The 27,970-nt window shown below is 37.2% G+C and overlaps 2 protein-coding genes across 2 annotated transcripts in view; one reads left to right on the forward strand and one right to left on the reverse strand.

Annotated features, from left to right (window-relative positions):
• On the reverse strand, positions 1-27,950 carry TIMP4 (TIMP metallopeptidase inhibitor 4). Its single transcript, XM_037385296.1, has 5 exons — positions 27,542-27,950; positions 9,157-9,254; positions 3,287-3,401; positions 2,583-2,707; positions 1-2,410 (listed from the first exon to the last, which is right to left on the reverse strand). Exons 1-5 carry the CDS (start codon positions 27,669-27,671, stop codon positions 2,213-2,215), a joined length of 666 nt encoding a protein of 221 aa, XP_037241193.1. The 5' UTR covers positions 27,672-27,950; the 3' UTR covers positions 1-2,212.
• SYN2 (synapsin II) overlaps positions 1-27,970 on the forward strand; it is a 191,001-nt gene that overhangs the window by 101,273 nt on the left and 61,758 nt on the right. The gene's annotated exons all lie outside the window — the stretch shown is intronic.

Genomic DNA, 27,970 nt, shown 5'->3' on the forward strand with positions numbered 1-27,970 from the left:
CCATAATAAGTCCATGGTCCAGATTAGTGTTAGGTAGTTTTTGGTTTGTCTTTAGCAAAACAGAAAACAAGCTAGGCTTTACATTTGGCAGCACAAATATATGGTGCTTTGATTTAGGATTGTAACTTAAAAGAGAAACACTGCTTTAAAGTAAATAACGAAACATTGGCTATTGAGGAACATATGCTCCTCAAAGGAATGATGGCATGCGTTCCTGTTGGCCTTGCACCCTTTGCACTTCATTGGAATTGCATACATTTAGCCACAAAAAAAAAAAAAAAAAGTAAAAAATACTTATTCTCACAACAGTGTTTTCAAAACTATCCTTTAAATACGGATTCATGCAATTGTCAAAACAAACATTAGAAACAGGAGCAGAATATGTCACAAAAGTCACATTATACAGGTGTTTTTTTCAAGTATGCATTATATATCCAATACAACATCCTTTAGGGGGTGACAAGGTACATGGGGCACGCTGAGGTTTGTGTCCAAATGACAACTTCATTGAATCAAATGGAAGATGCCCATACACTTAAAGATGTACGTATCTTCTATGTAAGTTGGAGTCCCAATGATTTTGTAAGGACTCTGTTGGAAACAGACTGAAGGAGCTATTTGGGACACTGGACCCTTGAACCAACAGGCAGTAACAGCTTTGATTCTTAATGAGCCCATAGGCTGGAAACATCACACTATGGTTAGCAGGAATGAGTAAAGCGTTTGTGTTAAACCTTGAGATAGACTTGATCTAACCAGACGAGAACAGAACTGTCTAAATCTCTGCCTCTTGTTAAAAATTCTCATATGTGGAATATGTGAGAGCAATTTCTAGCCAAAATTAGAATGAAGTGAAAGAAACCCAATGAAGAAAATAGGAGAGTAAAATATATCAGAAATGGCAGCTATTACAGATTCATATCCTGCACGATGGTTCTCATTCAGTTTCTAGAACCCAAGCAGCTGGACCACTGTCTAAACTTTGGCATTTACTGAAATAATTTCTTAAGTTTTACCACTATGAATTGAGTTACTTTTGTAAACTTAAATACGTATGAGATTAGTTACTAACTACAGTAATCAATTCATAAAAGTCAGAACACTAAAAAACTAAAAGGCAAAATATGTGGTAAAACTTTTCTAGTATAAGTTTATGAGTTACAAAATTCAATAAGACAGATTATGATTGGTATTCATGAATGAAAAATCATTAATGTAAATTTAAACTAAAATATGGTGAAATATTTGAGAGCTTTTTAGAAATCACTTGCAGTGTAAGTTATTCGATATATATTGCATATATATTTTACAGGAGTTTCTAAAGCCAAGGCTCTTAACGGTGCTGAAATACAATGACCTAATCACATATTTAGAGAGGCACTATCAAGTACTACAGCTGCTGTGATGATGGACATGGTTTCTGTAAATAAAAGCAGTTTTAGCCTGTCATTATTTGTGTTGGTTCCATAAAATGCTGAAGCATTAGAACATCTGGCTTCTCTTTCAGCAAGGTATAGTAGTCCATAGCAGTATCGACTTGGGTAAGAGGATTTTGATTATCAAGGCTGTTTTTTAACTTAGTTATCAAAGCAAGTTACAACTCTGTAGATAAAGAAAGCTGTGATGTAACACTCAAAATATGGAGCACGTACTGTTTTAATCACAGAAGCGTTCAACTTGTTTCAACAGATAAGGAAATACAGGGAATTTTTAATCTTTTTTCTTTTAATAGCACATTGTTATAATACTTTACATATACACTGTACAATAATTCTTTTGTATCAGAAGACTTTCATACAGAAAAAAATAGTTATATAAAACATTCCGTAGTTCATCAGAAACATTTTTGAATAAAACCTGGGGCTCTCTTAATCTGTAGGTTAACAGAAATAGGGGGCAAAACTCTGGCAATTATTTTGTTCTCATACATTCATATGGGTAAAAGGGAAACTTGTTATGCCTTAGAGGACACAGAGGAGCACTCTCAGCTTGAGCCTCTCTGTACAAAGCATAACTGTACAGAGCAGCTACCTCCAGGAGATTTGTTCCTCATCTGGCGTGAGTGCCAATTCCACAGACTCGTACTTCAGCTGTACAGGACAATTTGTTTTTGTTTCTAAGCAACAGATACATTAGACGATGGCAATTCAAAGCTGTGAGCGTGCAATGTTTGATGGAATTAGACTCCAAAGCTTTTTAGGAAGTGATCTTTTTAAGGTTCGCTGATATCAATAAACTCTTTCTCTGGGGGAGGACCACCTCGGTACCAGCTGCAAGTGCCATCGCTTCTCTTGATACAGGCGTAGTGCTTGGCTTGGTGCCCATATAGCTTTCTTTCGATCAGCCAGTCTGTCCAGAGGCACTCATTTGGCATGGTGATTGAACAGGGCACCATGTAGCAGGTAGTAATCTAAACGTAAAATAGCATATTAATTCAGTACATTGCAGGTTTCTTTAAAATGGTATTTATTCTCAAATATTATGAAGTATATGGTGTATAAGAGAACAGTTCCCACCAGTAAAAACTGCTAGTGCCTGTAAGGTGGGCTCCACCATCAGACAGAGTTTCGTTCTGTACTTACTTTGCAGCCACAGCCCATCTGATATCTCTGATTAAGACTCTTCTTTTGAGACAAGGATAAATCATCCCATGGTTCAATGTAGTTGCACAAATGGATGAGGACTTTACCATCACTTGAAATTTGACCTACAGCATGAAAAATAGGGCATGCAAATAAAACTGTTTTCTAAATACTGGGATGAATTGCAAGAATACCTAAAGTTTTTAAGTAACTGCACCAAATTAGTCACATTTCACCCTTTTTTCAATGAATGTAATTACAACTGAGAGAACTATTCTGCTGATTGCATGCTGAAAAAAACGTAAAAGATGTAAGAAGGATATTTTTCAAAAGATGATGATAATCTGTAATTAGAACCCCAAATCTGCATACATGTAGGCATGTGGTGTCTCATTAAGCATGTTTACATTCCTGGGAAAATCGGTACTGTTGCTTTTAAACAAATAATCGCATACTTCCTATTTACTAATTACATAGTTACTGACCTTGACTTCCTTTAAAACTTTAAGATTGTTGGATGAAGTATGGAAAACACATAAGATCACAGTATAATTACAGCTTTACAAAATATTTACATTGTGTAGTGTTTGTATTATTTAGTACAAAAATATATTCTTTTTTAACAAAGGCTTGCATATTTTTGTGAAGACAACCTAAGCTGTTATTTTTGGTTTCATAGGTATATTAGTTTTGCTACATTTTACCTGTCAAAAGATACTGCTTTTTGTTGTTAGCTTCTAGCTTCACTCCACAGAGTGACGAATCAAAAGGAGTATAGACATATTGAACATCCTTGAGCTTTTCAAAGCCTTTAAACATCTGAAAATGTTCAGAAACAGAAAGTCAGCAGTGAAAAACAAACATGAATAAACTGTTGCAAGTAACAGCTGAAAGAAGTATATGGTGCAGCTCTTTAATGAAAGCTATAGAGTCTGAACTTATAAGAGAAAATACCAAAAATTAGACACCTTCTCTGCACTAAATGAAATGTGTCTTATTATTTTCAGAAGGAAATTAGATCTTTGTTTTTTTGTTTTGTGGTTTTTTTTAAATTATTTTTAATATTTTTTTTAAGTTTCTAAATGTGCTTTTTCAGTGTTTTTAATGGCTCTTTAAAGCTTTTCCAATTTATATTCTACTGGCATCTTCCACTTAAGGAGTAATGCAGAGACCACATTCATCTTAAACAAGGTGCTACAGCACTGTAAGATGAAAAAAATTCTTGATATATTAATATGGAAGATTTTATCTTGACCATTGTAATGATGCATGTCTTCAAGGACATGAAACGTGCTAAGAAACGGAGCATTGTTCTTATATTCAGTCATTAAAGCAAGCTCCTTTTCCACATCCAGAGTTTTGCCTGATGCATCCTTCTCAAATAACGGTTGGAAAATGGGATCGGATAAAACCAAAACGGATAGGTTCAGGATCAAAGCCTGCGCAGCGTTCAGATTGCCCACTCCTTAACTAGCTTTTCCAACTAGGAAAATAATTCTTAAATAAGCTGTTTAAAGATCAAACTGAATTCAGTTGTGTCCAAATGTGAGAAGGAACCGTAAGATGCTAATCAGCCTCGGAACGCCTGTCATCGCCTAATGTGACATAACGAATTCCCAGCGCCTTGGGGGCCCTGCTTGGTGACCTCATCCCGTGTGCTGGCAGCCACGGGCGGTCGCAAGGCTCCCAGCTCCCAGGGGCAGGCTCTCCCAGTCGCAGCTGGCGTCACTGGAAAATGTGTTCCTCTTGCTCAAGTTCTCTCAGGAGATTTAAATAGTACAGGGCACCGGAAAATACACGGTAATATGTTGATTTTTCTGAGGTTTTGTTTATGGAATGGAAGAAGCCAAAGCTGTTGTAATTGGGCTTCTGATCCAAAAATATTAGGTGTGATTTTGAAATGCTTAGTAGAAAAAAACCAAACACAACAAACCAAATAAAAAACCAAACTGGTATCCTGTACAAAGCAGCAGTGAAAATAATAGGAAAATTTATATAATGATGATGAAATGCATCTAATTTTATTAAATCAGCGTGGTGTGTCAGCCCAAAATAGAAGTTCTTGGGGAGACGGCGGAGCAGGGAAGCAGCGGCCTGGGGCAGGGACTTCCCTGACCGCCAGCCCCCCACCTCGGCAGGAGCCCCAGGCCTTCCTTGGGATTCCTGCTGTCTTTGAAACTTGAATCCCCTGCTTCTGCTATGCCTAAATCTGCCCTATTCGGGGTATGAGTACTGGGCATGGGTGCCTAGTACATACTGACTGTGAGCTGCACAGGTATCCTCTGATCCGTGTTCTCTCTGTTCAGGATCCTGGGCTGGGATGGACAGTAGGGTGCAACTTCTTTTCTAATACCTCATCACTTGATCTAAATTAAGAGGCATTATGCAGACAACACAAATTGATTTAGGTATTAAAAAAAAAAGATAAACATCCATGCCAACTTACAATGGAGATCTAGTTAATAAATGAGTTTAATGTTTCTTTTGTTGGGGTTTTTTTGGTTGCTTGGTTGGGGTTTTGTTTAAACTGCAGTCTGACCTATCTCAGGTTTTGACCTAGTTATTTATTAAAGCATTTCTTAAGTTTATAACCTTCTGTTTAATTCAGTAAATCACATTTGATCTTCTCAGTCGTATTCTCCCATCTCCTGGAAGTGTAAAAGGATAAGCTTTCTCTGTAAAGGGATGAGCTGGCTTGATTCAGTGCTGCATTCTGGTGTGGTCCATTTACATTTGAGGTTCTGCTGAGGTAGGAGAGTAGGACGAGGGACTGGGAGAACCGAGAGATGTGTACTAAAGTCTGAATTGTCCCTGTCCTTCTGAGGTATGTAACTGAGACCCGTACATGGCTATTGCTTGACGATGTTAGCATACTTTTCTTTTAAAACTATCTATATGATTTGCAGTATCTCAGGCTTGCTGCTGTTATACTAATTACATCCTTCTCTATTATCCAAGCATTTTCAACTATATCAAGGCTTATTTTATTAGCTTTATATAGTGATTAATATCTAGCTTTAAAACTGCATGCATTATTATAAAGCATAAATACTGTTGTGTTTAGCTTAAATACCGCCTCGTATTCCCACTGTGAGGGGACCCACCCTCTTGTAAAAGGATTCTGATTCTTTCAGTGGGTTTCCATCCATGCAGCTCGTGTGGAAAATACTTAGCAATTTTGCTTATGCTAGTTCAGTTTGGTAAAATGTGTTGACTTCAGGTATGACAGTAATATCTTGGGCCTTACTTTGGTACTCTGACAATACAGGACAAAGCATCACAAAAGCTAATGGCGCTGTTTTGATATTTAGCTGGCTCCTCAGAGGAAGTATGATGACCAAGTCAGTAAGAATATTATGAAGACAAATTTTCAATTGTATGTAAATAATGTATTTTTTTCTCTCTTTAGTATAATGCTGTAAACGTTACAAAAAAAGAGAAATGAACAGTAATTGTATAGCTTCTTAACATGCCAACCCATATATATTAAATTAATAAACCCCATTATTATTCTTTTTTTTTATTTCTGAAAATTAATAGCAAAATCATATTTAATATCGGTATTTTTGGACAGAAATGTTTTAATGCTAAGCCTAATGCACTGGATTTAAAATAACAAAAATACAATTTTTGTAACAGAAGTAGCATAAACAGCCACACTAATGTTACATGTCAAACAGCCCAGAGAGTAATATAAAAGAGAAACAGCAGCATTTTGTTGGATTTACAGTTGCAGTAAAATGTAACCTCTATAGGTTCTGTGTTTCTTTCCCAAAAGGGGAGAAGAATTGCTGAGGGAAGTCAATGTAATGAATTTAAATGAATTTTAATTTAATGAATTTTAAATGACTGTGAGTGTGGCTTTAAAAATATTCATCAAAACTAATACCAAGTTGATAATAATGTTTTAGTTTAGTATCCATCAATATGTATATTGATAGATACTACAGCTCAAAAGAGATGATTAGAGAATCTATTCTTACTGTGTTACATGAAGCTAATTCTTAGCATATCCCTCCAGTGCTGTAGATGCTTGTGCAGAGGGTTAGCCAGAAACTCGTGATCGGTGCCATCTGACAGTGACAGGACTGTTCAGTTTGTCGTGACTGCAGGGCATCACATTTACGGCATGGGAAATCAGTCCGCAAGCACTCAAGAAAAACTGCAATAGTGAAAAGGGAATATTCTACCGTTTGACATACACTGATGATTTAACTTCTTTTAGATGCTATCCATCTGAGGGGGAAGGTAAGAAATAGTGTTATCACGTTGTTGCTCTGGTCAACCGAGTGCTCAGTTATTGAGGGAACCGAGATACACAGATGAGGCCACCAATCCGTGAGGCTCAATTTGAAGATCTCTGGCAAGCTATTTCTGTGATATTAGTCTGTAAATCATCCTGCTCCATGGGGGTGGCCAAGTCTGGCCAACTGCATACAATTTTATATTATTTTAATTGATTATTTTACACCTACAAATGTTTACAGGCATGAACTATTTACAGTTCTTCTTTTTACTTTTGTAACGATGCAGACTTTATCCATAACACATTCCTATAGAACATCTGTTAATTTAAAGGTGAATGTTTCTCAGTAACTTTTCAGTATACACAGTCCTGCTTATTTTTCACTGGTATGCCTCCTCTGAGCTGTATGCTTTAATATGTCAGGTTACGTCACTGCGTCAGTTCCTGTATGGTTTCCCAGGCGCGGGCACAGTGGCCTGTATGGGTTTGTTTCAGTGCCCCAGAGTTCGCTAGCCGCCCCAGAAAAGATTTGCAGTTTACAGAAGCTCCTGTTCGCTCACCTGCTCTCCGTTGCGGAGATTTTAAACGAAAATCCTTCTGCCGGGTTTGAGCAGGGAGCTGGGTCCCAGGGCAGCCGAGCAGCCTGCGTGCCAGGGTGGAGGCCTCAGCTCCTCTCTCTTCTTAACTCGCTTCTGGCCAGGAGTATGAATTTGGAGGGTGGGACTGCTATGATCCCTTTGTCTTTAATCTAAGCTTGTATGTATGATGTAGAGCATCTTTTATTAGAAAATAAATCTCTCTGGTTTGTCTAGTCCTAACTGACTTGCCTTCTGAAGCTTAGTGGAATTAAATGAAGATCTCTTACTGATGCCTGAGGTTTGAATAGGCCTCCACTTACGAAAATTTAGGAGAAACTCCAAAGGAGTTCCAATATTTCAAAGATTTCAGTGTGCTGTTACTGAAGAACAGGATTATAGACTGAAAGCAATAAAACAGACTAGACTTCTCATTCTTCATTTTTGTGATGAAGTATAAGATGATTTGCATTTCTATAAAGTTACTGAAGTGTTGAGAGCAGCAACGGAAAATTAAAATGCTAATGGGAGGAAAGAGAATTGCTCTGGTATTTATATAATTATTTCTGTAAAGAAACATTTGAAAATGCCATAAATCATTTCAGAAGACAGAAATAGCAGATGTTAAAGAGTTTGTGGGTTTGTTTTAGCAAGGTGAAAAGAACGGCTTGTTGAAATTGCTATAAAACCTTAACAGAAGTCATGTGTGATAACCATCCTTGTGAATATTTTAGGATATTCTAGTTTACTGTAGATTTTTCTTAGTAAAACTCCTGTGAGGTGATCTACTGATAATACAATTTGAAGGACTGAATTTTTTTTGGAAGCATGTAGCTGTTAATAGTGTTCTCCTTAAGTGTTCCCAGTAAATGTAATAATAAAAATCAGTACAAGTAATTCAAAACAGTATGCTATGAAAAATAAGATAAAACCACCTAGAAAACTTCAGCCAACCAACCAACCAAAAAACCCCACTGATGCACACAAACATATCTTAATTGAAACAGACTACCGATTTTTTGTGTATTCCAAAACCAGGTAGATCGTGGGCTTTACATCACTGAGTTTGACAGTGACTTTAATGAGATCAAGATATGTCGTCTTAAAATATATTAATGAATATATCTCCTTATTGGAGCTGAACAAATGATGGAAAAGTCCTGTGAGATTCTGAATGAGTGTCCTTTTGGGTGCTCCCATTTTGTGTTTGCTTTCCTAGCAATGTTCATACAAATGGATTTTTGTTTATATGAATATCAAGGAAGGACTCCTGTTTTTGCAAATAACCCTATTCACTGATGAACAAAGGTCCTTGCTATTTCAGCTGGAAATGCTTTCCTCTGTTTATAACGTTTGCAACATCCAGTCAGAGAGTGGATATATCATAATACAACATAGGTGATCAAGTATCCACTAGAAACAGCAAATGTATTGAAGACCATTCATAGATTGAAGTAAGTTTTCAGAAAGTCTTCATAAATCAATCATGAATAACAAAAATTTTCATCAAAATAGTTATTTAACAACTCATGAATGTCAGAACAGCTTTCTTTTCTTCCTCCCCTTCCCACCCCCCTCCCACCCCCCCTATATATTTTATTCCTACTCTGATCTATTCTGTGTAGTTCACCTGGGTCTAACTGTGGAGGCAGCTAGAGCCTTTTCCAGCTTTTAAAGCATTTAGGGCTAAATTGTAGTCATATACATAGGTTATCAGCATTGAACTTCAAAATAGCTAAGTGATGCCATATACCTTTATTTGTTTGATTTCATACCGGATCATTTTGTGGGTATCAAGAGGATCATCACTGGCAGGAACCACCTTTTCACTGGATATTTTTGCTCGAATCACTGTAATAGAAAAAAGATTTAAATGCAGATAAGCCTATGCCTAATTTTACAATCAGTAGCAGAAATTATATTGATAAATATTTAGCACTGTCTTTACACTTCAGCTAGAATTAGATTTTAAGGCTTGTTACTATAACACTAGATGGAATTGATTTCTGAAAATAAAACTAAGTGGGCTGCCTATGATATAAATCTGATTTTCCATGAATCTGGAAACCTGAATTAAGTTACCACTCGGTTTTGGCAAAAACTATCTATCAAAATCTTTGAAAGACTTTAATCCCATACAGTTGTTTAAAACAGTCATCATTATAATCAGTGAGCAAAAGAAAGGGACACTTTGGCTGATGACAGAAGAATTGTTGATCAATTAAATAGACTTGAAGTTAACACTCTGAAAGATTGTGCCAGATTAAAGCATCAATTTTATGTATGAAATCAGAAGACAAGAAGAGAATAGTCTTTAATTCACTTTTCTGAAATTATAGATTTTAGAATTTTTCATAAGATGTCATTAATTGTATTAACCTGTATAAATTAATTACTCCCTCTTTTGACACTTTTTTTAAAAAAAATTCCTGTTCTTCAAACAAGGAAGGTAGGAGATTTCATGAAAGAAGAAATGGCTTATTTTACTATCTGTTTGTTTGAGCATCCCTCTTGTATATGCTGTTTAAAATATACCAGGATTATTAGGCACAGAGGATAACAGGATTCTAAGAATATAGTATATGGCCAAAATATTTTGGGGGGACTTCTATCCCCCAAAGGTACTCAGAGTCCTGTTTTTGTTCTGGGAGGCTGCTATTACAGCTCCTCTGCAGATGTAGTACTTGTTAGAGCAAACGATCTGTATCTGCATGGAGAGATACTGGTGAAGGCTGGAGCAATCAGCAGTTGAACCCCACTTCAAGTCCAGTTCTCACTGGGCAGATACGGATGTGTGTGAGGACATTGGCATCTGCAGGTATGAAAGAGACCAGAAAATATTCTTCAGCAGGAGGGCAACTCTCAGGCACCTTCTCCTTTATCTTGGTTTTTTTTTTTGTTTTGTTTTGTTTTTTTTTTTCCATGCTGAAAGGAACCATTCTACCAAAATAACTGTGAAACAGGCATGAGGTTTCAGAGAGTAAGTTAGGTTAGAAGGAGTCTCTGGAGACCTAGTCCAACCTCTCACTCAACTTGAATCAGGACGCTCAGGGCTGTGTGTGACCAGCTGAGTTTTGAGTATCTCCAAGGATGGGAGTTCTGCAGCCTCCCTCAGCCCCTGTCCCAGGGTTTGACCACTCTTACAGTGAAGTCCTCATACTTCCAGTTCACTGAAAAAACCATAAAGCTGATGCAGAGGAAAACCTTTTGGCATCAAAATTGTGGTTTTCCCCAACAAAGACTTCTTTGATAGATTGACCTCCTAACATCATATCAAAAGAAAAGAAATTAGAAACCCAGACTGTATTACAGCATAATAGAGGTCAGTCCCATCTAATGATGGGCAATTCTCATTTCCTCACTTATTAGCAGAGTAAACTAGATGTAATAATCAACATGATGCTGGTGCCTACAGCTTCAAAGCTTCAGGCATCTATCTTCTGGCACAACACTCCCTCCTCCCAAGCCATTTAAACTCTTTTAAAGGAGTATTTTAGTCTTATGGGTTGGATTGGAAGAAAATATTTTTTTTAAAGTATGAACAGCAAATTCCTCTTTTCAAATGGTTAGTGGCATCATCTCTTTAATCATCTGCAGATGTGTTATGTTCCCACAAATTAACAGTACTTCTTAAGTGCTTTGATCTCATTCCAGATAAAAAGTGTTGTGGATTCTGCATACTATACTGCTGGAAAGGTCAAATTATAATCATGTTGCTTTGTTTTGCGATGCTTTCCTTTGCATCATTACTTCCTAAAAAAAAGGTTTTCTCATTAAAGTGTCCATTCAATATGGAAGGTAAGGGGTGAGACAACCGTTAGGAGCTAGCTCCGTTGTTTTCTTAATACCGTAAGATAGTTTATATACAGGCAATCTTTTCCTGCCTACTCAATGCAAACATTTGTAGGTTAATTAAAACTACTTTTCCTCTTGTGTTTAATGTTCAAACATTACTCATGTTCATATTTTTATTAAATTCTGCTTGTTAGCCTCTGAGAGGAATATTACAGATGATTGACGATAGCTCAAAGAGTTTCCATGGAGTTATGCAGGACTGAAAGTATATTTTGGGGTTTGTCATTAAGAGATCTTTTTCTGGGTATGTAGAAGAAAATGAAAACCATTTTTATGTTGTGTGTGTTTCATTTATTTGTTTGTTTAAGAGAAAGCTTCCAGATGGCGAAGGAAGACCAAATTGAGATTGATTTTTTAATTATTTTTTTTAATGACAAAAAAGTTTTATTGTTACAGGATGTCTAAATCTTTCATTATTTGGCTTTTGCTTTTCTATTCTGAAACCAGATTCAAATGCACACGGATCTTTTTGGGCCTTTCAATCCTGCTGGGTTTTTTTCTGTGCTTTAATATTTCTTTTTTTTCGATCAGCGTCGTCTAGCTGTCTCCTAAAACCTCTGATTCATGTGGTTGCTTCTGTTTTTAACCACAAGCACTTCCTGATTTAGCATTCCTGGTCCTAACCATCTCCCTCTCTTCACTCGTGGTTCAGAGGGTGGTTATAACTTAGGATTCCTCCTAGTCTGCACTTCTTTTCAAGGAATGGTTTCAAGTATACCATGGCTGGCTTGGCTTCTCCTCGGTTTGACTGAGAACCTCTGGTTGTTTAGTGTAATAATGTCATTTTATCTGTCAGACGGTTATTGGTTCCGTATGAGGAATTTGCATATATGAAATACATATGCATAACCCTCATATTCTAATGCCAGTAATTGTCTGTCTCAAATTCGTTCTGCATTAAAAACATATACTGTTTTTCAAAAGACGTTCACTCTGATATTTCAGTAGTAGGATGCAGCACTTCTGTGGAACTCATATTTTGTAATTCACGGTACTTTTGTAAAATCTAAACTTTTATCCTCACTTTGTAGCTGGAGGCTGTCTCAGGTAACTGAACTGGGAGGATGTTAGTGTGATGAAAGCCGTGCAGGGGCCAGGCAGACCCTCAGACCAGGAATGCTACTGGCCGTTGCTGGCTCCCACCATTGCAGAGTCCCCAGTGCCGAGCTGCCCCCTCCCTGCTGGGATTGCCGGCGCCATAGCGCATCACAGCTCTAGGAGGACGATGGTCTGTTTAGGAAAGAGTCCTGTCTATTAGACATTCTCTGTTAGAAATTCGCTAAGAATATTTTTATTCCTTCTTTCCCGAATAGTAATAAACATCTCCAAACCGTTTTTGCGTCAACAAAAAGTAATTTTGAATGGGGTAAAGGACAGAACTAAATATCATATCGGATATATCTGTGTTTATACAGTCCGGAGAAAAGTGTTGGGGTTTATACAATACCAAAGTGTTATATATACAATACAGGTAGAAAGTTAGGCATTAACTGCATCTTTTCCAAACCTGGGTGATTTCTCTGTGAAATTAGCTACACTGATTATTTACCTTTAAATAAACTGTGCCATCACCTCATGTTTTAGAGATTTTTATGATCATGAGGTACTACTTATACTAGTGGCTTAAAAAAAAAATAAATCCTCTGCTGTTAGATTGATTTTACATCACTACAGCGACATACACAATGAAATATGACAGGCAACGCAATGAACTGCGCAGTATAGTGCAGGCCCCCTACCGAGTCATAGATAATGGATGGAATCGGAATAGAGTAAATCCTTGCGCTGTCCACTGAAATTTCGATGTTCCTTAAAAGCATTTTTTAGAGTGAGTTATTTCTAAGGTATTAACAAAAGGAAAACTGTTTAGTGAAGAATTATTCTCATTGTTACAAGTTAGCGTTATTAAAGAATATGTTCTTTATGTTACTATTTTATATAGTATTATTGTACTTGGACAAGTTTTAAGATGTTGCTATTTAGCCTTTATCCTTAACCTGTTGGTCACAGGACTACTGTTTGAAGAAAGGCAACTTTACTCAACAAAAGTATATTACTCCTTCAAAAAGGAAACTAAATTGGAGTTTACTCTCCAAATTAACTATATTATCCTAGTAGGAGATAAGGGAGAAGGTAAAAACTGATTAATAAATGAGATTTTTTTTTCCCAGCATCTGTTAAATATTGGCAATTATACAATAAAAAATACTTACATAGGAAAATATTGAAGATATTGCTGGACATAAGAATAAGAAATTGTAATTGCTTTTGTGCATTCTTATTTTCAATATATAAACCTAAAAATGATTAAAACATAAATAAAAATATAAAAAACTTGCTAAGAGGAGTATAAATTTTAAAGATGGACAGATAGGGAGGCAGACACTTGGAGCTTTGAAAATCTCTTTTGTCATCTGTTTGCACTCTAAAAACACTCAAGCTACATCCTGAACTAAGTTGTCAAGTGTGTTAAGATTACAGTACTATGAGAAATAAAGATTACTGTTAAACTCTTTTTTTTACTTAAGTTGGATTTAGTTTAGTATTTTTCTTTCTGGGATGTGATTTTTGTCAGAAGAAAAATATTTCACTGTCTTCTAGAATGAAAAGAGATTATTATCGCCATGGATGCATCCAGTTTGAAATATTAGCTACACTGGAGTTTTCATTGTAAATGGTGATAAACTATGTAATACCTAAGATTCATAAATTAATATATTTTTGGTTAAGGAGTTGCAGCTTAAAGCAAACTTCAACAACAAAAAACCCCACCCCAACTCCAGAGTTAATGAGCCTCAGCCCTTCAGAGATAGGTAGGTTAAGGGAATACAAAGGCAAGGTTGTCTAGACTAGGATGCCTTAGCTGCTTTTCGTGAAATATTTCATGAAAATAAGAGCTAGATCCTGTCCATTAGCCTTGCAATTGATCCTGAGGTCCATGAACACATGCAGAGGAAGCCGTAGTTCTGGGCTGTGCCAGCCATTTCTGTTCCTGGCTTGCCCTGGGGGTTGTCTTTTTTTTGCACCTCCAAGCCACTGGCAAATTTTAGAAACAGCACCTCCATCATTGACAGTGAGTCAAAAATAGGCAGCTACCTAAACTGCAAATGAAAGTCTCCTATTTCTTTTCTGCATCCTTTCTGCTGAATATTCTTGCTGCTTGGCATAGGTTACGCCTCCTTAAGAAAATAGAGCAGAGAATCCTGATATGTCCAGGTATTTAGATCACTTTTTAGATTTGAGATCAGAACTAGGAGTAGCGACATCCTTCAAATAGGCTTATTGAGGAAAAGTCTGTTTCAGTTGTAGCCTCCACTTTACTTTAGACAAAATTTACAGACTATGGCATAGCTATCTGAATAGAAATTTAATCATTTTTAAGCAGTCCTCCTCACAAGAAATAATTAAAGTTTACTTCGTATGACAGAAGTTTATAATCAGAATCAGCTTTGCTATAAAAACCTTGAAATGAGACTTACAAAACTATCTTGACAGGAAAAGAAAGATGTAAGTTACTAAAAAGTTATGAACAAAGTTGTGCTAATGATGCATGTGGCTTCCCCCTCACACCTTGTATTTTATTGTCTCTGTTTAGCCCTTTAATTTAATCACCTGAAATATGAGGAGTGATTTTTTAGTACTTATTTCTACCTGTCTCTTTAGTGTCTGACACTCCAATCAAGCTGTTGCCAGATGCGATCAGTATTGTAGGGACAAGGCATAAGTGGCAGAAGGAGAGGGTTCCAAATAAAAGTGTGTTGTTATGTGGAGGGGGTGAGGATGGCATCCCCAATATTTATGGGAACCGATAGAAGAAAGCATCCAAAATTGCAAAAATAGAAAACCAGTGTTTTTCTGAAGTTACAGATCAGTTGGAGTACGCAGTGTGAAATAAAGCAGAACTATGGACACATAATATGTATGTGCATAATTTTGAAGGCCCCTATATTCAAATGAACTCATATATAAAAGTATGTCCTTTCACCTAAGTTAAAAGATTCATATACACAATATGCAGCTCTTTGTGCTCACCCTTCCACTGTAAGATTACTTAAATTTTTTATCTATCAGAACTTCTTTCTTCTTTGGGGTGCAGTAGCTTAAACTTGCTACCTAAAGGTCTCCAATTCCTGGAGGATCACACCCGAAATACGGGTGTAGGGGAAATACCACGGTGACAGCTGCAGGAGCCCCAGCCACAGAGACCGTGAGTTTATTCGGACGTTGATGTTTCAATTAAAAAATTCTTGTCCAAAAATCTTGACACTGTTGATTGGGGGTGTGTAGATATTTTTATCAAAAGCCTATATATAAAGTCTTTTTTCTCAAAAGACATTGATGAAAGAGATTTGCTCTTCTGGATTTTGCCTCATTGCAAACATTTTTGTGAGATCCAATGCTATTTTATATATCCAAAAGAAGTAAAGAGAGGAGAGGAAACTTGAAATCACAGAAGGGACTTTAATTCATTCCTCCTTACAACCAAAGAGCTGCTCCAGGTGGAATTTCTGTGTTCAGAGTAGTCTGGCCAGCATACGCAATTACAGGTCAGATTTCCTCTAGTTCAAGTCAGACCTCTCTCTGTAACTGGCCAAGAAATTAAACGTGAACAACCAGAAAAGCCAACCAACAGTTTTTGAGCAGAACTGGCCTCATCTACCATATTCACCTAAACTCAAGTTATGGTAAATAATGCTAGAAGTCCAAGATAAACTCCCAAGGCAGAGTATAGACACACTATCTTGTTTACGTTCTTTGTGTCTAGATGCCATAGATACTCTACTGTATCTGTAAGGTATATTATGGTCCAATCTTACAAACTCTTGTTTTCTTGAAGAGTAACGTTGGCAAGTAATGCTATTAAAGCTTGCCAGAGGAACCCAAGAACACAGTTTTGAATACTAGAGTTCCATGAGTACAGACATACGACAGAAAAAGAAGGAAAAAAAAGGCTTTAGATTGGAAACTAGACATTTGATATGCTTAACTTTTCTTGCAGAGAGGAAGAAAAAAAAAAAAAGTCATCAGGCAAGGAGAATAATCCTAACCTCAAAAAATAAGAGGAATCTGCATGGAATTTGTCACAACAGGCAAAAATCAATAAGCCAAAAATAAAAAATCAAAAAGCTTCAAAAAGCTTTGAAGCAATACTGCACAAATTACATAACATAGAATAGATAGTTTGGATAGAATTCTAAATACAATAGTGTGCACTGGGCGCTGACTTACATTGCTTACAAAATATTTAAAAGGTTTGAAAGATTGTAAAAGTCCTACTCCATCCTTTAGAGCAACTGTCCCATCTGTGCAGCATTGCCGCTTTCCCTGGGCAGCTCTGGGGTATTTTATCTAAATATGCTGAATTGTCCAGTTGTAGAACAGACGTACTTGCCACATTTGCTTATGGTAAAGCTTTGAGTTTCACCAGTGAAGAAAGCAGATTAACTTGCTTCAATATTCATGTAATATGTATTCATGTATCTGTATATGGAAAAGATTATAATTTCTCCTATTACATATGAAAGGAAGAAATAAGTATTAGCAATACAAAAGGAGCACTGTAACTGGTTTACACTTTCAGATACTGCTCATGCTGCCAAAAGAAGGCAATTTGTCCAAAAGAAGGCAAAAGTTATAAATTGGTTGACATTAAAGTAATGTTTTAAAGTCAGTCATTAATTACCTAATATGTAGCTTTACATACACTCTGATTTTTTTAAAGCAGATTATTTTAGATTATTTTAGAAATTTAGAAACAATCTTTAGGAGAATGAAGATTTTTATTTTCTTACATTTGCGTTTTGGTATTCGATTTGCCTATGTTAGCTTCCAAAAGAATTAGCAGTAATTTAATCTCAGTTATTTGAAATCTCTGAAAAAGAGAGGTGTGAAATACAGTAGATGTGTCTGTGCTGTATGTAGGTACTTGAGTGTTCACGTACCATTCACTTAGTAAGAGAAGATGTGTACCCATTGGTATGGTAAGCAGTTGTGGAAATCTTTGCATGTGTTACAGATGTCGCTTGGAGCAGCAGTCATATCTGCTGCATTTTAATGCAACAAAGTAATGAGTAATACTATCAAGTGCCAGTAGCATGAGAATAATGTTATGGCTTAATAAGTTGCCCTTAACCTGGAACGTTTAAGGTCTTTTCAAAGCAAGTCCCTTAACAGCAAATATTCTAGTTTCTCTGTTCATGCTAAAAGATTTGCCAACTATAATCTCATAAAGATGCCATTACTTTTTATCCTGTTCCCATTTCTAATTTTCTTCATTTTTCTCTGCTCTGAGTCCAAAAAAAGGTTCTGCTAGTGCTGTAACTCCATTTCAGGTATTTCGAGTTGACATGATCTGTTCTGCATGCAAAAAGCTCTGTACTCTATGTTTTCAAAAACTGCTCTACTGCTTTTTATTGCTTCAGTTACTTGGTTTTCAACTTGGAGGCATGTAAATCCTTATCATTATTTACAAGAAGTAACCTGAGGTAAACTCATAGGCAACTTGCAATTTTGCAAATTGACTCAAATTTATTTGTGATCTTTCAGAATCTGGTTGTTACGAGTTTACTGGAATACTGGAGGAGCTTGATCTTCTGTTCATTATTGTACTGATTTTTAACTTCTTTAAAGAAGAATTTGGCACCCGTGTGGTTTAGGTTCCATCCTTTTAATGCAAAATATGTGCGTTTCATTCTGTTCTTCTATTTTATATAGATACATTTTTATGGTTTACAATGGCCACAATCCTTTCTACGTCAAGTGCTTTCAGTCATCTAGAGACCACTTCTGCCACGGGTGTCCAAATGCTTTACCACCAGTTGGGTTGGGTTTTTTCAGCCAAAATTTACTGGTCACCATAACCACCTCTGAAAAATACTTTCATAGTATTTGCGTATCTTTTTCTTCTTACTCAGAAGACTCTAGATCTTGCGGGGACAGGGGCAGCTTGGAAGTTAAATCTAGGTACTGCATGAAAACTGATGCATTTTGTTGAAATGGTTCATGCAGTGTTTGTGGGAGATCAAAAGTGAGTCGTAGATTCCCACAGGAGTTCTGCCTAATTACTGAGGATAACACCAGTTTGGTGATGAGACAGATATAATAATACACTGCTTTGAGAATAAATCTGGCACATCTTTCCAATGTCTGATGTTGTCATAGCCATACAGTGCAAATATTCCATGGTTTTTGCTTTTGATGCTTACAACATAAAGATGACTGCAACCATATTTTTGCAGTATTGATTCCTGAATTATTATGCAAGCTTTTAATTGTTTCAGACTTCAGTGGAGAGAGAGATGATTACTTCAGGATATCTGCTCAGATGCTAGATCATCCTTATTTTGGGAATGGAAACCTAACATTAAACCCCTATACTTTCTTTTCTCTTGAGAACCAAACGAGATGCTATTGAAAGATCTTTTAAACAGCTGAAACAAGAGCAAATGTGGTTAGCAAACAGCTCATCTATGTATTTATCTTTCAACAGGACAGATCAGCAAATGGTAGTTTCATTTCCAAACCGTAACCCAATTCAGATGTTTGAAACTGTTGTACTAGTTCAATTCTAGATCTGAACAGAATGCAGCAGCAGCAAAGCTGGCCCCAATACTGGGTGAATCGGAAAAAATCTTTGTGTTTGCAGGATGGATTTCTTATCTGTAAGTCTACATTGTTAATATTCACTCCTCCTCCACAACTCCTAGACCCAAAGTCAAGGAATCTTTAGTTGAAAACATGTTTATGCTAAGTTAGGAGGTAAAGGCAGTCTTATTTTTCCTGCTATGTATTTTAGTTTTCTGACGTTCCATCAATAAATGCTTATAGCCATCTGTCAAATTACCAAATCAGCAACACATTAATTAACCGAGCCACAGTTCCTGAAACCACAAGAAAGAAAAATAGTGGAACCTACTGGACTATTTGGACCCCAGTGTTTTGGATCTGTAACCGCAGAGCTTGTTGAAGAATGTAACTGTAACAATAGCAGACTTTTTTCCTTTATTCTGTGAAAAGCAATTTATGCAAGAGCAATGCCTAGTCTTGGTAGTGCTTCCAGTTGCATGAGAAGGTAGGTGTTGTGAGATGACAATCGTATCTGTAACTGAAAAGTCAAATCCTTATAGTAAAGTTTTATCACTTGGGCTAAAAGAACTGCACAGAAAATTTTGAAGGGGAAGACTAATTTAAAGTAAGTGTTGGGCCAGACCTAAATGCTTGTAACCCAATGCAAAACAGAAAACAAGGTGAAAAGGAGGAGTTAGACCTATGTGTTGGATGTTGAGGGGAAAGATCACCAATAAAGGATTAATACTTCAATCAGTATGGATCCCTCTACCCAGTTACACAAGACAGCAGTGAAACACCTTTCGTTTCTAGATGATAAATTAGGATATTTCATTGTTCATCATTATTTGTGGCATTTTTATTCAGAAAAAATCACGGCGTTTCAAAAGCTCAACCTTGAAAAACACATCAATGCTTCTGAAGTTGATAAAGCAGATACCAAAGATTATTTATCACCATTTCATATGGATAGTAATTTGCACTGTATTATTTTTCGATATAAATGCTTTGCAGAATTTGGTTAGTCTTTTGAGTTTTATTAACACAAATCTGTGCTAGTCTGCACCCAAAATGCATTTCCATTTGAGGCTTTCAAAGTGTAGGAGGCCTATATTTAAGCTCATTAGGACTCTCAGGTAGGTCAGGATTTTGTGAATCTCTGTGTGTTTTTGGCTTGGGATGCAAAAATTCCTTCTGTTGAAGGCAAGAGTTGATCAGGTTTGGCTTCCTTGTTAAATTAGATTATGTGGTTTTACTTTTTTTTTTTTAATTAGGAGAATACGTTCAGTTTATGAGAGTAAGGCTTTTAAATCTAGTTTTTATAAACTTTCAAATAGAAGAGGTGAGTGTATTTTTAACAGATGTGTGGTATTCTTTTAACGTAAGTATTACCTAAAAAATATCATGATTTCCTAATGTTGTTCAAGGTCAGTTTTATTTTTCTGCACTGTTTTTACAGCTGCTGCTCATGTTACCAGAAATATTTCTCTCTACTTCACAAGCCTCAAATACCACATCATTTGACTAGTAATCAACATCTGCCTAATTTCAGCTGAGGAATAACACTCTCTTTATACTCTTAAAGTCTGTAGAACAACATACATAATGTTATTGTAGATTTCCATTCATAGCTCTGTGCCCCTTCCTCTGTGCGGAAGAAACCCCATGTTATTGAGATACTTTTTAATGAGAAAGTTAGGGATTAAAGTTGGTAGATTAATAGGATTAAGAGTTTGGCAATCTTTCATGTCCTGTGTTTTATATTATTTAATCTTTGTTTCTAAGCCTGAATTTTGTTATCCACACAGTGTGTGTAGAAAGTTGTTTTTGAAATCGTGGGGTTTGGTTTCTTAGCACTATAATACGTGCTTTTAAATAGAAGTAACACGGTTCCTGAATTTTTTTGTCCTACATTTATAACATACTCAGCAATGAATCAGTGTTACTGAGTTATTTCTAAATCAGGCAACTAGCATAATTCTTCTGAGATTTCATTTTACTATACAATACTCAGCTCTGTTTTTTTCTGTAAAGCTAAATTATTTTACAGTTGTCAGCTACATTCTAATTGACAGGGATGTTGTGATCAGTGGATCTGGCCCCTTAAAGTTCTGTCCTGTTGTTCAGTTTCATGATGCCACCTCATTTTACAGCTATAACTTTTAAGCTTTTGGGAACGCTGCCATGAAAAAGTTCAACAAGCGAAGAAAAGGAGAGTGACTGCAATTTTTCCAGACAGAGCCCCATTTTCGTGCTTAATTGGCAGGGTTCTGAAGAACAGTAATTTACAGGAGATTGGAAATTATTTCTTTTTCTTCCATCACATTGGCAACGCAATTCAAGTCTTGTATTCAGAACTGGAAAGTAAGTTAGGAAGCTAACTAGACAGGGAATTTTGAAGTAAGTTCTCAAAATGTTTGCTTCTGTCTTGAAACCTCAGGTAGGTGTAGCATTAGTTTTATGGAATCATAGAACCATTTAGGTTGGAAAAGACCTTGGAGATCAAGTCAAATTGTTGACTTCATTCAAGTAATACTTCCTACTCCCAAACAGGAAGCTCAGTCTTTATCCTAGGAAGCTGTTTCACTTACATTTTGTTAAATGTTAGGTGTGAATGGAAGGACTCGGGCTGCTGTTCCCACAGCAGCACTCCAACAAGTCATTGAACATAAATGTCGAGGTGCTTTATCGAACATTCAGCAAAGACAGGCACAAACGTGGTATTGTAAGTGGTGACTAACAGCACAGCATCTCTGCCGCTGGTGTGGTCGTTTTTTGAAAGCATTTAGAAGTTTGAGGCTATCATGCCAAGACATTTATATGTACTGCAATTATAACTTCATTGGAATATGCAGGCATTCGTACCAGAGATGGGCCTTTGCAGGGCTGCAGGTATATTTTTAAGAGCTTCACTTCTTAAGCGATGCACTTGTTAAGTACTTTAAATAACTTCCTAGGATTCAGGTTACCTAGGGGCCATAAAATTTGATTTGAAAGTACTATTAATGTGTACAAAAGTATGCATAAAAGACAAGAAAAAAATACTATGTTTCTTTTGTACTTACAGAAGTAAAGAAACCTATCTGCTATTGTGTAACTGACTTTGGTAGGACATTGTACAGTCAAAATAGGTGAAAGGTGGGTTTGGTATTGATATCATTTATGAGTCTGTTGAAATGTGAGTTAAGGGTACAATATGTCATTCTTAAGAGTTTTTGTTAATGAACTTGAGTATTAGTCATATAACAAAAAGTAGACATAAGTAAGGGTATGGCTGTTAATGATTCTTACATACCAACATCATTTTCTGCACACTCAGACTCTTGAATGTAGGACTGGAATTCAGCTTTTCTCAGCCACTTGCTGAGGGCATGAGGGTAAGAGAATTGCCTCATACTCAGCACCTCTGCATTAAACCCACCACATGTGAATAATGTTACTTTTGAGAGTAGTATAATTTCTAGCTGATTTTAAGATGGTTTGTTGGTTAATATAATTAGAGTTCTGGCAGTATTGTTCTGGCAACATGCTCTTTCAATGGCACTGGTAAAATCTCACAACCTCTTTTTCACAATAATTCTCACAAGAAACGTGCTCGGGTGCTGTGCTTTTCTGGTTGATCAAGAGAGAACAACAGTGAAAGTCCAGTACGTTATTTCTGTAACTGAATTCACAATTTTTGGAATAGAAACTTGGTTCTTATTTCTGTGTGGGACCCCTGAGAAATGGTGGCTGCATAACCCTTTCCAGTCAGTGACGAGTTACTCTAGAAATACACCTACGTGTTATTGTCACCGATTTCCACTCTAGAGGAAGGACGTTGCGATGAAGCATTAAGACCTGCCTCCATTTGGCAGGTCAACAATATAAATGCAGATCAGATGCCAAGTACTGTAGTCTTCCCATGCTGTGGAGAAGTCTAAAAGACTGTAGGCAACTCAAGTGGTCAGCTGCCTGAGCCCATGTCTGTCGGTGGGATGTCTGAAAGGGCGGCCTTTGACCCAGGATCCTGGACTCTGTTGGAACCCTCAGAGTTCTGTAAAGCTAAATTATTTTACTTTTCAGAACCTAGAAGACTAAGGTCTGGTGCATCCCTGTCTTTAACGGTCTTTTGTTACATGGTACGGTTATTACTGTTTCTGTGAACACCGTACGAAGATTAATTACATAGCAGCTTAATTTTGTGTCAAAACCCTCACTGAAGGTGCTCATTGTCCTGGTTTCAGCCAGGTTTCGTCATTAAACCATGACACTCATCAACCTAAACATGCAGGTAATCGGTATCTGCATAATCACAATGCTCACAGCAAGTAGACTCCGTGAGATTAAGACTATGGTGATTATAGTAAGAACAAAATACATTTTCCCATGCTGGTTTTTCCCATCAGACAATGTTACTTCCCACTCCAATAATGTAAAAAGTAATCTGTTCTAGTACAAAACTAGATATTATATTGCAGGGAGGCAAAATTGTGGGACACTGAGCCATGGAAGTTTTAATATGAAATTCGGTAATAAAGAAATAGCATATTGTAATTTTATCCCAGAGGACCTGACTTTTAAAATTAATTCTGCAGCATTTAAATAAAAAATCACTGTTTTTTTAAAATATGATTAAAGTTTAATATATCATCTGGCATATCTTTACAATGCCTGATCTCAGTGATCTTATGAGATTTTAACAGGCTGAAAATGCTGCCAAGCTCCAGCTGTAAAGCTTCCATCATATTTCAAAATATGCTACTCTTCTCCAAAGCTATAGAACTATTCTCTGAAGCTATATTATTTATCTATTTATACTCAAGAACTGTTAGTCATTTTCTTGGAGTGTGGTGTGCAATATGCAGTAAAAATATCATTTTCTATATATGTTTAAGAAAAACCAATGAGAAGTTCACATCAGAAAGAACACATTAACTTCAAAGGAAGGGTACTGGTGGTACATAGCAAAGAAATACAAAGTTATTTACGTATTTGCCCTGTTATCCAAAAAACAACCTTGCCTGTTCCTGAGGGGGAAAAATCAGCATGAATTAAAAGTGACAGACTTTAGAAAGGAGTTGGTCTTCTCCATGTATACCATCTCTCTCTACAGATATTTTTAATCTGACATAGGTTTAGAACTAAGTCCAGGAAGATGGAAGACAGAAGTCAGTGGCAAAAAGGAAATCTGTTAGCTTGATGCTGTCTGATAAACTCAATTGCATCCATGGTTGTCTCCAAAACAAAAAACCATTATCAGAGGAATTGTCTTGTATTGGCTTGAAACTATGTTGCCTCACTACTGAATTGGAAATGTTAAATGGCACGTTCTCATCACGTTTCATTTCTCCTCAATTCTTCTGGGGCTGGGGGCTCAGCACTGATAATGAGCAGTGTGGTGCATGGCGTTGCCATTTCATGAACCTCCCGTCTCCATTTCCAGTGAAAGTCTTCTCGAAAAGTGTGGGTGTCCATGGGGGTTTGAGGGCATTCAGCACATTTTAAGAGGGCCTCAGCACCATTTAGAAGAACACAAGAGGAATGTCTCTCCCTTTTTTTATAAAGGTGTGTATCTTCATGGTGCTAGGCACTCCCTACAAATGAGGATTTACCCCTCTTAGAATTGAAATTTAAAACTACTGAGAAGTTCATGCAAACTGCTCAGATCTGTACAAAATCACACTCTCCTAAGGCTGTGTGGGAAACTACCAAACCTAGGGTCAAATGCATGGCAGGACAAGCATGGCACTCATGATTTACTAACCATCACTGCTGTTCTTCCTGTGCTGTAGGGCTTTTCCTTCAGCCCTTACTTCAGCTTTAGCCAGCACCTCGCAGGGCCGGCAGCTCTCTTTTACTCTAAGTCTGTAAGAAAGTCTGTGATTTCTGTCAAGTTACTCAGGTTGTGTGGTAGCTGTGGGTGTTTAGAAAGAGAGTAAAGCCACAAAAGCCTCCTGGCAGTAAAAGACAAAACTGTCACAGCACTAATCACATGAACAATCGTAAAAGTGAAAAGACCTTGTCCCAGACTTAATTAATTTCTCTGTTGGTTTTTATTCCCCTCCCTTGGGTATCTCATATAAATGCTAAGGTTTCCGAGTGGCTTCACACATTCAGTTAGCAGCTATACTAATGTCTATTGATTCAGCCCCCTCCACCTCCACTTTTACTCCACCCAAATCACAAGTGATCCTAAAGGAAATTAAAAATGTCACAGGTATACAGTGAAACTGAGAAATAATGCAGTAACTGACGTGCATATAATGGTCAGTAGCTCTATGAGCCAGACTGAGGCTTTGTCTCAGTTTCTACTTTACTGTGGAATTTAGAGGCATGGCATGGTTTCTTTTTTTTAACAAGATGTGCTAGGGGTTTATTCTACAAGAAAATACTGGAATATGTTTGTGGCCACATAGATGGATGAACTTAAGTGAAAAAAATTCAATAGTTTTAGCAGATAGCTGGATTAGAATTCAACTGCCATAGATTTGAGCAGCTGAAGAGCTGTCCCTTTCTTTGTTTATCAATATTTTGGAAGTATGAAAATGTTGACATTGAAGTACAGAACTTCAATTTAATCTTTAATCTTCTTAAATCTTTTAAAAAAATAATAAATTAAGTATGGTGATTTTAAGAGGAGAAGATTGAAGTGTGCTACTGCATGAGATACTTACTAGTGTGGCCTGGGTTTCACAATCTGCCTTAAGACCCAGGTGGCCCTAAGGGCACAGGTCTGGCTTCAGACCTGCTTTCCCTAAAACACAGCAGAGCTGTGGAGGCACAGCCCTAATTCCCAGGGGATGGTGCTGCCCAGGGCTCCAGCCTCGTGCTGCCCCCATCCCAAGGGCAGTGCCAGCCCACAGCCTTTTTGCTGGACACCCGTGAAAAACAAGACTTCTGGCATCAGGGAGGGAGGAGCTGTCTTTGCCAGGCTGGTTAGTGGAGGTGTCTCCTACGCAGGGCAGACCACTCCACTGGTCTTCTCCAGCTCCTTTAGTCATTGTGCTCTGCTTACGCAAGATATTGCGGCCAAATAATTAATCCATAAATGCTTAGAGCAGGTTTTATGTGTACGTAATATGCAATGCATGTACAAATACCTATGCACATATTTATATGAAAGAATATCTACATCTCTATCATTTTATAATATATAGACATGCTATTGTAAAACGATAAATACTCAACAAAGGGATCCTTGATACACAACATTCCTTAGCCAAAAGGTACAGTTGACTTAAACAGGAATTTTTATAGAAGTGAGAGCTTGAACGTCAAGTCCAAATATAAAGCAGTTTTATTTTACAATCTTCAGTATTTAAATATAAATAAAAAGTAGCAAATCGCTACCATTTGTAAGATGTATCTAAGAATGGAATACATCTTAATATATATCATAAGACTGGCCAGAATGTCTTCCCTAAGGAAGATGGCTCATAATGAGTATTTTGGGTTTCTTCTATACTGTGAAATTGTTTATTGAGGAAAATCTTTGTATCAGTTCTGTTGAAAAACTGTCACTTGCTTGTGTACAGGAATGTAGCAGACTAATACAGTTAAATGTATACATATATAGTTAAGCTCCTGGTAGCACAACTTCAGGGTTTTTTTGCAGGTTAAACAACCACAAGTTTGTGATGCCTGGTGTAGGTAACTTAATGAAAAAGATTGCTTAACATGAGCAGATTAAAAAACAATTTAACCGATGGCCACAAACAGAGCTGAGAGTTTGTCATGGCTACAAAGATTTTCTGTCAGGGTATAAAAGCAATTAATCAGTATGCAGAAGGTATTGCCTGCCCCATAGAGATGCTAATTTTGTGACACTTTAGAAACTCATGTTCTACATTTACTGTTCACACTAGATGGAAGCTAACCAGCCTTAGCTTGAGCTAATGAAATCAAAAGACTGCAAAATGTCACATATTTTCATGCCCATGCAGTCTGATTTTGAGATCTTTAGTTGCTTTCTATAAATTGTTTGACAACTATGCTGCTGCCTGAATATCATGAAACACAGTTCTCCTAAAGACTGGAAAGTTTTATTTATACAGAACTGCTGTAGCCAGTTTATCTGCAGAAAATAAAGGGCCTATCGGTTTCCTGCTCAAGTATTTTTTTGAAAATGACAAACACCCCCCCCCCCCAATAACCAATTAAAGAAATTGTATAAATTGTAGTATAGCAGAACAAAGATCAAGTGTTTCAACATGTTATCACTGGGGACTCTTATTTTCTTCCCACCCCCCCCACTCCCCCCAAAATGCTATAAAAATATCTATATCCATAGTTTACACATAGCAGATCTACTGAGATGGAATATTCTATTACAGATACTTTTAGCAGTAGCCATTTGAAAGTTCAGGTATTCTTCCCTGCTAACTCTCAGTTAGGACCTAATATAGAAGCCGTTCCTATTTAAAAAAAAAAAAAAAAAAAAAAAAGTAAAAATACAGGTATTTCAACAATTTGTAACCACAAAATGTTCTGGAAAAACAAGAAAAGCAGAACAGCTACTGTAGTTTTGGCTTTTTGGTGGCTTTGTTTTTTTTTTTTAATCCTTTGTTCTACAGCGCTCTCTTCAAAAAGGACCTCTGCAGTCATTTTGTTTTAAAATCTTTCAAAAGACTGAGCCCACCTGGTTAAACATATTCCTCTGCAGCTGCACAAGCCACCCTCGCAGCAGCCAGAGTTGCTCCATTCCGAGCTGCCGGCGCGTAGCCGGTGGGACTCACCTAAAGCCGAGTCGCAGATGAGCTGCTGCGGATGAGCCGGGGCACAGCTGCACGCCTCCACCAGCTCCTCCATCCTGTGGGTCAGCAGCAGAAGCACTGGAAACAACAAGGTGCTGGCTACAGCGTTCATGTTGCCTTAAGCACAGCTGGTCGGTCAGCCAGGAGAAAATGCTTTCTTACTGTTGGTTTTCTCTCTAAACTTCCTAACGGCTCTCTGAGTTCTTCCGCCTGCAGTTCAATTTCGGCAGGCTTGGGTGGTTTAGGAAAGCCCTCTAATGCTCGCTCCGAGTATATGCTTATGTTAACTGACTTCTAATTTCCCTGACATAGGACCCTCTTATTTATGGCCCCGACACCAACGCCTAACCCCGCCTTCCTGTAAGGAAAAAGCACATCATTGGTGAAATTACTGTCCCAGGAGTGAGGTTA

The sequence above is a fragment of the Falco rusticolus genome, chromosome 4 (assembly GCF_015220075.1).
Source record: "Falco rusticolus isolate bFalRus1 chromosome 4, bFalRus1.pri, whole genome shotgun sequence".
In the NCBI taxonomy this organism is placed as follows: domain Eukaryota; kingdom Metazoa; phylum Chordata; class Aves; order Falconiformes; family Falconidae; genus Falco; species Falco rusticolus.

Bases quoted from the DNA above. Each gene is read 5' to 3' on its own strand.
- TIMP4 (XM_037385296.1), bottom strand. From the start codon at position 27,671: ATGAACGCTGTAGCCAGCACCTTGTTGTTTCCAGTGCTTCTGCTGCTG. The intron at 2,708-3,286 runs GTAAAATGTAGC...TTCATGCTGTAG, and splicing joins AAAGCAGTATCTTTTGACAG to GTCAAATTTCAAGTGATGGT. The intron at 2,411-2,582 runs GTAAGTACAGAA...TTTTACGTTTAG, and splicing joins AGATGGGCTGTGGCTGCAAA to ATTACTACCTGCTACATGGT.